The following is a 15,737-nucleotide window of genomic DNA, read 5'->3' on the forward strand; positions in this document are numbered from 1 at the left end:
TTGGGTTGGACTTAAAGTAAAACAAAAAGAATTTATTGAAGTCACCTAGAAATACTTTTTTGTTGAAATCAATACTGAATAAAGAGTGATTTATACAAAGTTTTATCATCCAGATTGTATATATTTTTATTGTATTAATGGAAATATGGAATAATGCACCCAAACAACTCCAATAAACTTTTCATGTTTTTATAAATAAAAGGCATGTACACTGAAAAAAAAATGCAATAAATAAAGAAATATTTAGGAGTCACTCAGCCTCGAAACTGCCAGCAATTCAGTATTGTGGGCCTTAGCGAATCCTCCAGCTGACTCAGACTCCAAACCATAAAACCAGCGACTGAGGGACTGGTTGGGAAATTAATTGGATCACTTGCTTGTTAAATGCTGAACTGTGGGAAACTGAATTATGGTAGATAAGGGATGGTCTCCTCCAAAGGAAGAAATAACAGCTGATGTATTAGCACTCTGGAGAGTTCCAAATTATCTCCAAAGCAAACATTTCCAGGTTAACAACAGCTGCTTCCAGAAAAGAAAACTACTGGAGAAGGCCGTGGTGGTCGGGGGTGTAGCTCTGAGGCAGTGATCGTGAGTGCTCAGTGTGTGCAGACTCTGGGTTCCATCCCCAGAGTGGGAGCTGGGGGCAGGGTCATGGCAATGTCCTGGGGCAGGGTCAGCATAGTGCTTCTGGCTTCCACAGGGAACTCACCGATTCTAGCACAGACTCATCTAGGACTGGAAATTCCAGGTTAAAGATGAGAAAATGAACGCTCAGCTCCATCAAATGACTTGCCTTAGACCATGATGGAGAAAAGGCATCAGCCAGAATTTCCCCCAAGTCCACTGAGCCCCCTGACCCAGCCTCTCCCCAGGGCCTCCAGTCTCTTCCCTCTTGAGAATTGACAAGGAGTCACCCTTCCCCACCAGGGCTGTCCTTCAGTTATTTGTGAGTCAGACCTCTAGGAAAGCAGACCGTCACATCGAGAGCTTGACTGTGGCATTTTACCTCCCCGAGGCGACAGGAAGGATTCGGGGCTGTGTGTGTTATCAGCATTCCCCATCACTGTCCATCCCACTCCGGTGGCCGCTCCCTGAGTCCTGCAAAGGCGGAGACTGTGACAGCGATGAAACCAAGGCAGCCGGCATCAAAGCAAACCAGGTTTTCCTTTTATTCAGGTGCTCACAATCAGCCCATCTCCAGTGTCTTTGAATCTGAAATAAGAACCGGTAAAATCCTCTCTCCTACACATTCCTAACACTATTCAAGGTTGGCCAGGTTTCTAATCAAGACAAGCTCAGGAAAAACTGCTCATCAGCCATTGAGGACTGTGACGAGGACTGTGACGAGGACTGTGATGAGGACTGTGACGAGGACTGTGACGAACAGGGTGCCCATCACCTGCCCAGTGGGCACCCCACCTGCCTCCCAGGCCACGAGGCCTGCATCAGGCTGGGGTGATGTGCCCAAAGCCGGGCTCCTTGATGCTGGGGATGTCGTTCTTCCTGTAGAAGTCCGCCTGCACGTGGTTCACTCGGCCGTAGCCCCGGTTCAGGGGCTCAATGGGCTGCTGGATGCGCTTCCCGTAGACAGAGGACGTCAGCACCCCCACAGTCCTCTCCTGCTCCTGGTGAGAAGATTAAAACACTCGGTCAGCGCCCAGTGTCCACCAGCACAGCTGAGCCATCCGCCCATCCGGACCCGCCCAGCGGGCCAAGCAGGTGCCCGCACACCTTCTCGCTGCCTCTACCTGCTCCGCAGGGGCTCCTCTCAAACTACAGCAGCACCTGTCCCCTCTGCCCAGCACCTGTAACATCCCCACACCCTTTAGAGGAACAGCTAAAGCCCTGCACCCTCCACACCACGGACTCTGGCTTCACGTTCACCTTCCTGTTCTGTCCAGTCCCTGCCTGCTCTCTCGCAGCCCTCCTCTGGCCAGCCTTTCTTCCCCGTGGGGGACATGGCTGAACCCTGGGGGCACTGTACTTATTGTGGAGTCACCCATTGAGGAGTCAGAGCTGAAGGCGCAGTCAGGAGGTCACTGGAGTGCGACTTTGTCCCCAGCTCCTCCCTTCTCTCTCTGCTTCCTGGTGACCATGGGGTGAGCAGCTGCCCTCCGCCAGGCCCTTCTGCCATGCCATTTCTGCCTTGGAGCTCCCCCCTAACTAAAAACACGAGCCAAAATAAACCTTCCTCCTTTAAATGTGGGTGCCGGGATTGTGTCCCAGTAATGATGAGACACACCTAAGCCACCTCCCCTGCCTCTTTCTCTCACCAGCCACACAGGGCAGCACTCACCAGCTTTCAGAACTCTCTTCCACCCATTTGCTCTTTCTGGTCTACCATTTGCTCCTGCTGGGGCCTTCTACACTACTGGAGTCTCCAAATGTCACAAATTTCAGTCCTCCACGCACCCCCTCCCCTCCTGGGACCCCCATCACCCTCGCTTCTCTTTCCCCTTAAATGACTTTCTTCTTCTGCACACTGTCTATCACTACCTGGAGCAGGGTTCAATGTTTTTTTATTTTTGTCTCTCTTGTGGGAATGTAAGCTCCAAAGGATAGAAACGCGTGTCATCTTCTTTACGCTCAGCAGCACGTGGGAGCACCTGCTCGCTAATACATATGTTATGCACACATGAATGTGGGAGGCAATAAAAAATGTAAATGATGTGAGCTTCGTTCTTCTCATGAGAAAAGCGCTGACTTCATTTTGGTACATCAGAATGCATTAACATGAGCGAAACTAACAGAAAAATCTCAGTGTCTGCAGCCTTATTGCAAATACTTCGTAGTACTTTCATCACTTAATTTTATATAAAAATACAGAGGGTCTCTGGGCATCATGGCACTCTTTGCAATGCGGGGGACCAAACCCATGGATTCATGCCTCTTAGCCAAGTGCTGTACTGTTGGACCACATCCCTGTTCCTGGCATTCCTACACAATAACAGCCAGAAGCAAAAGTCTGAAGATCCACACAGAAGCCTTACCAGAAGCTTCTGTACTATAGTTAATATTCAGCACCTGACTTTTAATAACCCTGCTGTCCTCAGACCAGGCTTTGTGAACTTGGTGTTTTCAGACAGCAGAAGGGTGCACCCAAAAGGCAGACAGGCCTGACCAGGCTAAGAGGAGACACCCGCTGCAGACCTCTCCACCTGCCGCAGTCCCTCGTGTCCTTGCCCTCCGAGACTGGCTAGTTGTGCTGGACACCCAACTGCTGTGGCTGACTATGGACTGCAGGCTGACTCCTCCCTTCCAGGAAATGGGAGAAGGACAAAAGAAGAGCAGCCGACAGGTGTGGTTCCAGCGAGTCAGTTTCTAAATGTGGGAGAAGTATCTGGCATGTGCAGCTTCGGCCCTGGACGGCACATGTCCTGGAAGAACAGCGGCAGCCAGGACTGCGAGGGTAAGCAGAAACCTGTTTCTTCTGTGGAAAGAGTTTTTTTATTTCGCTCTCCCTAAGTGGTTTCATCCTACAGAACCAAACAATGGACTTAAAAACAAAAATTAATTCACAAATGACATTGCAAAAGAGAGGGAGTTGTAATAGCTTGGTCTCAGCTTCTTGGCACAGTAAGAAATAGGTGAATTGCTTAAAAAGGAAGACATACAAAGCAAAAGAACACAAAATTAAATGCGTCTGTGTGTACACACACATATAATATACACATACGCAATCCACACATATACACACCCCCACATTTGTACTCATAGAAACATGCCAACATGTTACACATACATGAACACATATATACGTATTTACACAAATGTGTATGTACAATATGTGTATGTTTAAATGTGCATGCTCAATATATGTGTACACAGACACACATATATGTGCACACATATTTGAATATATACACATACATGTACATGCACACATAAGCAACACACACTATACACATATATATGTATATATATATATGCATATGTACCTGGTTTTGTTAATCTGTTAAAAACTTGTAGTATTCTACTTAATATTACCTCCTCATTAACATGAAGTCCCAGGGATTTTGCATGTTCTCTGTCATCTCGGTGCAACGTCTGGTTATAATCTAGGCGCCTCTTAAACACACAGTCATAGAGGGAAACAACCCCTGTCTGGGAATAAAGTGGAAAGAAAGCCGTGGATTAATTGAGGGTTGAGCCGTCGGTGTCCGATGGAGTGGGAATGTAGTTTTCTGACTACGAACGTGTAGGCAGAGGGCCCCACGCCAAGCAGCTGCAGCCGTGAGCTGGAGCAGGGAAGCCCAGGCCCCGCCCACCAGAGCAGGAAGCTGAGCCGCCAGGACACAGCAGGGGCATTTCCACAGGCCCCGCCCTCATTCTCTTATGCTCCCTCCTTGATGGATGCGGCCCCTAAAGCTCCATTCCTATCCGACCCGCTGCTGGAGCCCAAATCCTAAATAATAATGATAATAACTGTGTCTTAGTCCATTCAGTACACTACAGAAGCAGGACCCCAAAGACTTGGGTGTAAAACAGAAACTCTACAAGGCGCTGGCAGAGTCTAAGTCTGCTGAGAGCTGCTCTCTGCTTCAGAGCTGGCAGCGTTCACCGCATCCTCCCGAGGGAGAAGGGGCGCACAAGCTCCCCCAGGCCTCTTTTACAAGAGCACAAATCCCATTCCTGAGCGCTCCATCCTCCTGAGCCAGTCTCCTCCTAACAGCGCATGCTCCTAGCCCCACTGTGCGGGGGGCTAAGCTTCAATGTAGGGGTTTGCGCTGGAGGGACAGAAACACTGAGCCCACAGCAAAACCCTCTCTGACTAAGGACGTGTGTGTGTTCCCTTCTCTTTCATTTTTTAATTTCTCAAACCATATAATAAACTTGTGTTGCTTTAAAAACTTAGTAACACCTGAATGCTAAAATGAGATAACCAAACAAGAGCTGTTAGGTTGCTAGCCAATACTGAAATGGTGTCCATGAAATCCTCCTTTGAGAGACAAAAAGATTTTCTTTAATCACATGTGCTAGATAAAACACTTGGAAATTCCAATATATGAACATAAGTTACATATATGTTTATATAGAAGCATATATCACATTAATAAAATATACATGCACACTTCAATTCATGGTATTGGTGTATAAGGAAACGAGCTGATAACAGAACTGTGATAACTCCAGCTTTTCATGATACTTTTTAAAAAATAAATCTGCTTTGATTGGTATTTAGTAGGAGGAAATTCATGCATCAGCGGGTCTTTAACCTTTACCTCCTAAGGCAGACTTGGCATTTGCTACTCCTGCTGCTGTAAATCCTCCAGCAGGAAACCCTGGCGTCTCCACAGAATTTGGGAGGGTCAGACCTCTAACTTACACTTGCTTAGTTTGACTTTACTTTTTCCCTGATAGTGATGCATAAATGATTCTTTCCAAGTGCAGGAAATGAATGTAGAAATAAACAGTGAAAATGATACAAAATGCATGCATAGTGTGCTGGCAAAGGTAGTAAGACACACTCTCCCTGACTGCAGGAACCCCGAGCTCCGGGCAGTAGTGGGAATAGCACAGAGCAACTGGGGCCTCCACCGGTCCTTCACAGCTCACTCAGACCATACGCCAGGTGCAGCACCCCTGCCGGGCAGTGTAGGCTGTAACCTAGAGGTGTCACTGTACTCACGCAACTGACCATGTAGTGAGGGATGCAACCCCACCTCTTAGGATCACTTTGGAAGGATCAAAAGCAACATGATGTGTAAGTCACTTATTCCAACACTGCTCGAATCCTGGTTTGTCTATGATCACAGTCTCTGTCAGCTCAGAGGAGGGAAGTGACCTCCAACAAGGCACCACAGCTTTCACCTCTACACTACCGGTCATTTAATGTGAACACAAGCGCAGCCTTCTCGTCCTTGTCTCCACTCTTACTACTCGGCTTCTAGGTGTGCTTGTGCCAAACCGCGCTGGCCTTCATGTCTCCTGAAGGGATCATTTGAAATAACCCAAGCGTTGCTTGTAAAGCCAGAATCAATGGAGAACTGATAAATTATTCAGCATTTAGTACTGTGAAAATTCCCTAACTCTTTGGGGCTTCACATCCCATTATAGATAAAAGTAATTCTGGATGGGCTAGAAAATAAGTGAAAAAGAAAACCCAGAGATCTCCTACACACAAAAGCAATGAGAAAAATGTCACAAAGAAAACATCAATCACTTTCCCTGTAAAAGTAGACATTTGCTTATCAAATAAAACTAAGAGGTTTCTGGAAAAGCCTTTTTAAAGGCATGACAGAAGCACTTCAATATCCTTAACACATAACGTGGGGAGTCTGCTGATGCAGAAGCTTAGGGGCTGCTGGCCTGTGGAAGCTGAGCAAAGCACCTTGGGATGAGCCAACAAAGGGCCTCTGTGAGACAGAGAAAGTCCAGACGCACTGTGTATCATGTGGAGACGACAGTAGTGAGCTCTGCAGAGTCACACAAGGCCTTCTGCAAGTGAATGTAGCAGGGCCAGATCTTCCCCATTGATGTTCAGAGCCACTGGCCAGAGCCAGGTAGGGCCAGCAAGGAGACAAGAACAGTTACTCGCCCCCATGACACTTAGATGTAGCTGGGTTCCTGGTCATAACTTAGCACCAGGCATTGCAGTTCTCTGGACCTGGCATTGCTCCCGGCCTGGCTCATCTTATGTCATGGAAGGTTGTCGGGAGATGAGCCAGCGTGCAACATGATGAACAGGATTTCCACGGCTCGGAGTCACCCTCTTCTCCTGCACCCTGAGAACCTGGTGCCCCAGTAGGGGGCACTGGTGGCTACTACAAACCCCACCCTGCTCTCTGTGGGTGAGCAGCCTCCCCGAGGTCAGTGGACAGCCCAAGCAGAGGGGCGCAACACTGAGGTGGAAAACAGATCCTCGGGCCTGCCTGGGCTGTGCCTGCATCTGCCCGGCCCTCATTCGCCCATTAAGCCCCGCCCCTCCTGGGGTCGGGCTTGTCCTGGGGAGAAGGGATTCAAGGAGACAAGAATGCAATCACCAGTCCTGAATGAGAAACGGAATGCACTGTGCTTTGTCCTCTGCCCCAGGAAACCCAACACCACGCACAGCTGTAAAGAAAAGCTAGCCGTCTCTGTCCATTCTCATCCCGGCTCCTGAAACACGTCGGGGTGCCTGCCCCTGCGCAACCCCGGGGGGGGCGCCCAGCACCAGCTACATCTTAGTCTTTATTAGGAATCGGCTGCTGCAGGGTCTGGAGAGAACAGAATCTCAGATAACTTCGTTTTGCATGGACTTTGCATATTCACAGCTTTCTAGAGTGAAAATAAACTTTTCTCTCATTGAAAATTAAGGACAAAGAGAAAGAAAGTCATTATCAGGCAGGCAGCCTGGCTCAGAAAAGTGACTGTCCACTTCTGACTTCTAATCACAATGAAAGTGTGTCTGTGCTAGGTTTTAATTATTCATCTTTCTTCTTTAATTCCTTTATTACTTGAAGCAAAATGAGATTACTAAAAACCAGTTGGGATTTAGATGCTATCACAGAACAGATCTAAATTACTGGTATCTTTACAGTTTAAATCTTTCAAGGAATTATCCGTTTCACACACGCTATGTTTCAGAAAAAGCAAAACAGAAAATCTGTATGATTTTGTTGTGATCCCCCCTTTGTCCCTCTGTTTTTAGCACTGCTGCCCGCTAGGCCTGGTGCTGGACAATCTCCCACTCAGGGAAGGGTGCCCTCCTCAGGTGCCCCCGCCCCTGCTGCCGAGCGCTCCCGCTCCCTGCAGCCTGGGCCCGGTACAGATGCTGCAGGTGAAGTTGAAGCTAGGTGATGGGCCCTCCCTGGAGAAAGTAGGCCCTGGGGGTGTGGCCTTGACCAGTCCATAGGGACCCCGGCCCTGTCCTCTCTGCTTCCTGTCCACCAGGAGGGGAGCCACTTGCCTCGCCCACGTGCTCCTCGCCATGATGTTCTGTGTCATCACAGACCAGAAACAACAGTCAAGTGACCATGGACTGCAATCTTTGAAATCATAAGCCAACACAAATCTTTCCTCTTTTAACTTGATTTTTGCAGGTATTTTGTCATAGCGATAAAAAGCCAAGCAATGCATCCCCCCCCGCCCCCCCCACTTCTGGGGCCAACTGCAGGAAACTAATTAAACACAAGTTCAGAGAGATACCAAACAAAAAGGAGCTCTCCTAAGCAGGAAAGAGCAGGCTCTGGGCCTGGTCTCCTGGGATTCAGGTCATTTGTTCCTGCAGTGCATCCTGGTTCACCTTGACCAATATGGAAGCCAACTGGCCTGTGATGAGACAATGCTAATTCTCTCTCTTCACAGAGCACAGGCTGTCACCTCCACACGGTGTATTTCAGTCACTCCAGCCGGGGCCCGCGTGGGTGCCATATGAGGAGTGGACACTCTAGGAGCCGGGGGCCAATAGAAAAAAGTGGGCCACACGGATGGCCCTGAAGAGAACATGGGGACCTGACTTCTTCCTCTCTCTCCACCATGAGGTGAGCCACTTTACTCTGCCACACCTCCCCACCGCGATGTCCCGTCTCATCGTGGGCTCAGAAAGCAGAAAACTGAAAATTCCCCAGCCTGCCCAAAAGAAGAGCCTTTTGTACTTCTGATAAACCCAGTCTTTCCTTGGGAGTTAAGCAATGTGTGCAGCTCAGCCAGAATACTTCCATGAACTTTAACAGCATTCAGGACCCTATACCTCAGAGGACTACAGCTTATCAAGGACAAGATGTTAGCATTCTTGAAAGAACTATGCTTAGCTATTCTCTTTGGTTTGTCTGTGGAGAAGATTCTGTCTCCTCTCCAGGTGCATTAGTTTGACAAGCTTTGGGAATTTGTACAACTTTTCAAATAACCTGAATATGTTACCCTTGAACTGAAGTCAGTAGATGGACTCCCTGTGACTTGTGTTTGTTCCATGATGTAGGTGTGCTGTGATTCCCAGAGTTCTGCATCGGTCTCTGGGGCCCACTTGTGGCCAAGGGGAGACTGGGTGATCATGGAGCTCATTATGTCTCTCTTCTACTGATAGCAGCCCCACTTACGCCCTGTCCCCAGCAATTCACATCACAGGCTGACACTTGAATCTAATCCTACATGCACCCCCTTGTCAAATCTTGTTGTGGAAAATGCTGTTCCTTTGCTCTGCCTTTTACTTATTATTTGGAGCTCTGCTACGATTTGAATATGATTTGTGTCTCCCCAGAGGCTCATATGTAGGCACCGTGGTTCCCAGGGTGACAGAATGGAAGATGGTGTGTGTATCAGTCAGCTCTCCCATAGCTGAGCCGTGATACTGGGGGCCACAACTTAAAGTATGAGAAGGTTAACTGGGCTCACAGTTTCAAGAGATTCCGTCCATGGTCAGCTGCTCCCAGGCAGAAGCCTCACAGGTGAAGGGCATGACAGAGCACAGCCGTGGACAGTGCCACAGAGGAATGTGGCAGGGGCTGGAGGTACTACCCAAGCTCAGGACTCCACGATTCGCCCAGACACACTCAGGAACATACTCCACGAATCTGCAAGCTGTTTCTTAATCCAATAAAGGCAACCTATCAGGATTAAGGATTACAGTGTGGAACCTTCAAGAGACAGGGCCTGGTGGAAAGCCCTTAGGTTACTGGGCATATGCCCTAGAAGGGACCCTAATCTTTCTCCACCTCCTGGTTTCAAGATGATTGCTATCCCTGTCGTGTGCTTCCACCATACCTGTCTGCACCACGTGGCCATGCAGCCAACACACCTCCCGGAATGGGCTCTGCCGTCCCCACTTCCAGCCTTCTAAACTAAGAGCTGAGTAAAACTCCTTTTCTGTCAATCACCCCTGTCAGGTACTTCAGTATGGAAATAAAAAGCTGACTATACCCCTTAAAAGGGAGTGAATTGAAAGAGTCTAAGATAGACTGTTCAATGAAAGAAGCAAGCTGCAAATATATATGTACATATTTGTGTGATCTTTGTGTGAACATGTGCTTAGATGGACACGCTTGACATGCGTCACTGCACACACTGACACACCCTGGAGACACACAGGTGTTCGCGTGGGGCTACAATCATAGGAAGACACTCATTCTCCAGGTGGAAGGGCATCTGCCTCCCATCACTGCTGAGTTTTCAAGGGAACTGGGCCCTGTCTCAGCCCCTCCCGCCCCAGAGGAAAAGTCCCAGCCCCACTCAACAGACTGGGCATCTCTCACGGGTCAGTCACTGGATGAGCGCACACTACAGTCAGCCTGCTGCTATTACCATGCGTGAGTGAGGCAGAGGGAGCCCGTACAACCAAAACCGCTAAGGAGCCAAACGGAAACCACGCTCCAGCCGGGGCAGCAAGTCCTTCCATGAGGTGACCACTGTGTTTGTTTTAAAGCTCGGCTTTCCATTTATTCACTCCCAGCCCATCCTCGCAGCAAGCGTTGGTGGGCACACCAAACCCTGTTCAGATACCTGAGGAGAGAGCAGCCCTAGAGACAAATCCCTGTCTTTGTGCAGGGTGTAATTTAGTAGGAGAGAAACACAAGAGCAAGATAACTGAGTGAAATATTTATCGGGGTAGAAAGCAGCAGGTACTAAAGTAGGAGCTCTGTAAAATCTTCCTAGCTCAGGAGGCAGCTCTGAGGGCAACCCCTCCCTCAGGAATGTGGACTTTTGCTTCCTCACCTGTTCCTGTGCTTTTCTCACTGATAAGGCAGACTCTTCAGGCAAGTCTCCCCTGACAGATCCCTTCTGTCATGGGAATGTTCTCCCTGAGAGGGGCGATACTGGGAACCATCTCCGCCGAAAGAACTAATGGCGTTTTATAAACAAGCTGCACAACATCCTAACATCCTGACATGCACAGGATGTGCCTTCTTTCAAGACTAACATTGGGTTAGCTGCTAGATGACCATCTGCCTTGGTTTTGCTTCTGTATCTCTTTCTTGCTTGGTATCACACATTGTATAAGAGGGGATCTCTCCTTGGTTGGGGCCCATCCAGGTTTGAGCATTTCTAGTGGCTGGGATGGTGCACCATTAAAGTCTTCCTGAAAAAATCCCTTCTGGTCTCTCCAGGTGCTTGGAAATTCCACAACAGTACAAAGGAGAAAAAATTAGCATGAAAAGAAGAAAGAAGTGAGCACAGGTCACAGCTTACTGCCACCGGAAGGCACGAGTATGAGACTCTTGCTCTGTGAAGCAGCTCCAGGACTGTAACAGGACCCAGCTTCCCTTCCATTCCCTCCACCGCTCCCAAGGAGTGGCCAGGTGTGTGTGGCCAAGGTGATCTCTAAGATCGAGAAGGTGCCATATGCGGAGGGCCCAGGAGAGCACATATTGAGCACCTGCTGCATGCAGGGGTCCTAGGCCCCCACAGCCTTATTCTGCACCCTGGATGGCCAGTGTGCGTCCATACCCTTTTAAGCAAAGCGCTCACACTGGCCAAGGAATTCAGCCACTTGGGAGGTAAAACTCTTGATGACGAAGACACAGTCAGCCGTGGCCTCCATGTCTGCATTTCACATATGCAGAAGGACATCAGCTAATACCACAAAGCTAAGGTGAGGTCTGAACAGAAAGCTTCCCTCAAAACAGAACTTTCCACAGCCCACCCCAGCACCTAGGAAAGCACAGTATAAAAGCACTTAGGCTTTTTTTTATTTTAAAGCTTAACTCTTAAGACTTTGAGGAATTTAATCAAAACCTTCATAAAAAGACAGTCTCCTTTGACTCCGTTTTTCCACTTTTGCAGCACAAATGCTGCATGAAGCACAGAAAGAAAAAAGTAATTTTGCAAAGCCACTGAGCTGAAGCTGGTTTGCAACCGCTGGGACCATATTTCATAGGAAATCCAGGTCGCTAGAGCCTCCTCGGGAGCAGTACCAGAGCCAGTCGCATTTTAGCTAGAAGCTTGAGAGGACAAATCTGTCTTCCAATTCAGGGGCATTACTGGGGCTTTAAATAAGTGTTCAGCTTTCAGCGCCTTCATTCTGTGGGCTCCCTGGGGTGGGCTGCGTTAGAGGATTAGAAGCCACTAGACTGATGTGCAATTTTCTGCCCTCACTTGTGTTAATCTCTGAAGTGACTGAAGGTCAGCAATTATGAGTTTGTCTACTGGGCTCAAAACGCTTAGTAAAAGAAAGGTGAAATAATCAGGAATAAAAGCAAAGTAGCAACAGCTGTGCTCGTTTTATACTACTTTGCATTTGCTCATTTACTTAAATTTTATTTTTCAGTACTGGGGATCGAACCCAGGGCCTTGCACATGCTAGACAAGTGCTCTACCACCCAGCCACACCCCCAGGCCAATTAGATTAATTGTCCTAAGAGCTCTATGACATTGACACTGTTTGTCTTGTAGATGGATGGAGGGAGGCAGAACCTTTGTGACCTGGGCAGTTCCACACAGCTAGGAAACATGGAGCCAATATTCCAGCAGAAGAGGCCTCCCCCTGTCCCCCGGCCAGTATACTTCAGTTTCTCAGTTGCCCAGGTAACAGTTCCTGTTCCAGTTCCGGTTGCTCCTGTCTCTTAGAAACGGCTGGTCACTGTGATGCACATTGTATAAATTGACAATCCCCAATTGACAAGCCATTCTGCCTCTGCACTTCCTGCTTGCTTATCCCATTTAAGCCCTAGACCAGCAGAGATCAGGCCCTGATATTCTGGGAACGATCACTATCACTGCCCATCAATTTAAATAAATCTGCCTTCAAATCCTGGGTGTCTCTTTCGTGTTTCTGCTTGTCGTTGCAGTATGTTTGCCCAGGACTCTTCAGCTAGTTTTACTAACTGGCCACCCCACAAAGTACAGAGTCATAAACTGTCTTAGTCTGCAAGATACCAGGAAACTTCTAAACAGCATAAATTCCTTTCTCACAGCACTGGAAGTCGCAGAGTCCAAGGTCAAGGTGCTGGCAGGTTTGGTGTCTGGTGAGTGCTGTTTTCCCATTCACGCTGCAGCCTTCGTGATGTTCCTTACACATGGAAGGGGTTGGATCCCTCTGGGATCCCTTTTGTGAGGTAATTAGTCCCACTCATGCGGGTCCCCCTCTTGGCCAGAGCAACTCCCCAAGGCCCACCTCACATGCCATCACCTTGGGGTGAGGTCGTCTACTCATGAATCTGGTCGTGAGGCACAGGCATTAGATCACAGCACTGACCTAAGAACTAACCCCGTGACGTTTCCACAGTGGACTGAGTTGCCAGCCTGTGAGACAGCATCCACCCTGCCTGTTCAAGGTCAGAGAATCAGCTTGGCTCCTGTAGCTGACTAAATACCAGGCCAGATCACAGGATGGAGTTCACTGTTACCACTGACAGCCAGCTTGTCCAAAGGGATTGGAAATGACTTTTGTTGTTACGGCTTTTAAGACTCTTTGGAGGTGCTCACCTTTCTGTTACAAGGTTTCCTTTCACATGACACTAAGGGCTTTGGGACTCGAATTTGTCTGTGATCCCAGCTATCAAAACCATTACTTCTGTTTGTTTTGTTTTCCCCAAATTCCCTTTGCATTGATTCATCCTTTGTTCCATCTCTGCCTTCCAGAAGGTGGTCATATGTTACAGCAGGGGCAGGAAACTTCGTTGTAAAAGGCCACCTCATAATCATTCCAGGCTCCACAGGTCAGACAGCGTCTGTCAGAACTATTCAACTTCACATGATAGCTATAGGCAATCCAAAACAAATGGGAGTGTGGCTGTGCTCTAATGAAACTTTATTGATAAATCAGGCAATGGGCTGGATTTGACCCATAGGCTTTGTGCACTCGCCCCTGCACTAAAGGGCATGTTTTCTGGCCCATTCTTCATTTTCTCCCGAGGGCTGGGGCTGCAGTCACTTCCCTCCTTGGGTGTCGCTCAGTCCCTTGGCTGGTTTGGCTCCAAGAAGAGGAGCCATTTATCAGACTGGTAAATTCAAGAAGAATTACCTGGACCCACTAGGCTCAAATCTGTCCCTTTTCCTTTGTTCATGCCAGGCCTGAAGGGGTTGGGGCTTTCGATCTGCTTTCTCCTGGGTTTCCAGTTCCTGCGGCAGGAAGGGTAAATCTGCCCAGTTCTGAGATTCAGATCTGCACAGCCATGTGCTCAGAGCCCTTAGCACAATCCTGCAACCGGGCTTTGTCTTTAATAAACACGTATCTGAGCCCATCTGCTTAATATTTCATCCTAGGTCTTCTTTCATAGCATACAGGTAGTTTCTACCAGGTTCCCTCAATGCAGAATATTAGGAATTTTTTTCGCTGTGTCCAAAAGCTGACCACATTTTACATCGTCTCGGTTGAACAGCAGAGATCTCAGAACATCTTACTTTTTGGCTATTTATCTCTTGCTGTGCATTAATGCTATTTATATAAATCATACATTACTTAGCTATCCCATAGGTACTATGTGCATGAAATGTGAAACTTTTTTCAGAAGCAACATCATTTCCAGATAAGGCTTCCTTTAAATATATTGTCCACAGGAATAAAAACGAGGTCTATGCTAGCAAGGAGGTTGGGAGCCAGAGTTTTAAACCCGGCTCTGTCGCTCTGTCTCAAGATCCCAGCAGATGTGAGGCCTAGGAGCCGGGGCTACAGATCTGACGGCAAGTGTGCCGACTGTCCCTCCTGCCCGCCCATCCTGCCATGCTGCTCACGGTCAGTACAGGGCCCCTCCTGGGAGCAGGCTGGGCTGCCAGTGCCGCCTTCGTGTGCCAGGGCGGGCAGAACGGAGGGCGGGTGGCACTCTTAACACAGGTGTGTGGCTCAGTTCCAGGAGCTAGGGGTGCTGACGCAGGGTCAGCAGAGTGGGCAGCACTCGGGGCTGTTGAAAGGGTCCCACTCGGCCTTCCCCTGGCTGGTAGGCAGCTTCCCTCTCCTGCATCTCCACGTCTTCCCTCTGTACCTGTTGGTCTCTGCGTCCTAACTTCCCCTCTGCGGAGGACAGACAGCAGCCTGCTGGATCAGGCCTACCCCAGTGAGCCCACTGCACTTCGCTTACCTCTGTAGAGCTGTCAGTCAGGTACAGAGAGACACAGGGACGGGGACTCCGCCGCCTGAGTCCCAGTTTAACCCCTGCCAGTCACGGAAGCTGGAAGCCACTGCCTGGGTTTGGAGGGCTCAGCTCCAGGTCACGCCCCACTTGCGCGTGCCGGCCTGATCGGGGGAGGGTTTCTCTGGGCTCTGGGACGGTGGGTGGAGAGGAGGAAAAGAGGGTGCCCTTTGTGGGAATACCGTACGCACCCCGGGGAAATGGCCCCTTCCTCCCAGGAGCCTGTCCTGTGCACCTCTTCCGGGTTGCCCAGCCTCCGAGACCTCGGGGATAAGAAAGGCCCGGCCCTGAGTCATGGGCGCAGGCCACGGTGCCCAGCAGGCTCCCTTTGCGCAGTGACACCCTGCGTCCTGCGTCAGGAGAGCAGGACACGCGGGGGACTAGCAAGGACGGGACAGGCGCGGGATCTGCTGCTGCTTCTACGCACAGGCTGGAGGAGCTGTGAGGGCCCCGCGGCCTCTACACCGGGCCGCCCGGGACGTCTCACTCCAGGACCGCCCAGTCCCAGCCTCCTGCTCTTAGGTCTGCACGCTGCCGGGGGCTCCGTGCCCTCCCGTGACGCCACGACGCGTGGCCCCGACCAGGGCTGTGACCGGCCCGGGCCCCCCAAAGTCTGCCGGGTCCCCGGGTGCCCCTCCGCCCGCCGCGGTCCAGGCGGGCCTGGCTCCCGCCCCCGGGCCGCCCACCTGGCCCTGCCGCCCGAAGTAGCTGTGCTCCTTGGGGTCCCTGCGCCGCGGCGGGATGTAGCTGAAGGCC

General features: G+C 49.8%; 1 protein-coding gene across 1 annotated transcript; it reads right to left on the reverse strand.

Annotated features, from left to right (window-relative positions):
* Positions 1-1,145: 1,145 nt before the first annotated feature.
* LOC102024141 (chromosome unknown open reading frame, human C5orf49) lies at positions 1,146-15,737 on the reverse strand (the record flags this gene model as incomplete). The annotated part of the gene is given in 3 exon segments (XM_013505891.1): positions 1,146-1,625; positions 3,988-4,104; positions 15,668-15,737. Coding segments are annotated over 3 exon segments (367 nt in total), but the record flags the coding sequence as incomplete, so codon positions are not given.

Source organism: Chinchilla lanigera, unplaced genomic scaffold (assembly GCF_000276665.1).
Source record: "Chinchilla lanigera isolate Chin_1 unplaced genomic scaffold, ChiLan1.0 scaffold00103, whole genome shotgun sequence".
NCBI lineage: Eukaryota > Metazoa > Chordata > Mammalia > Rodentia > Chinchillidae > Chinchilla > Chinchilla lanigera.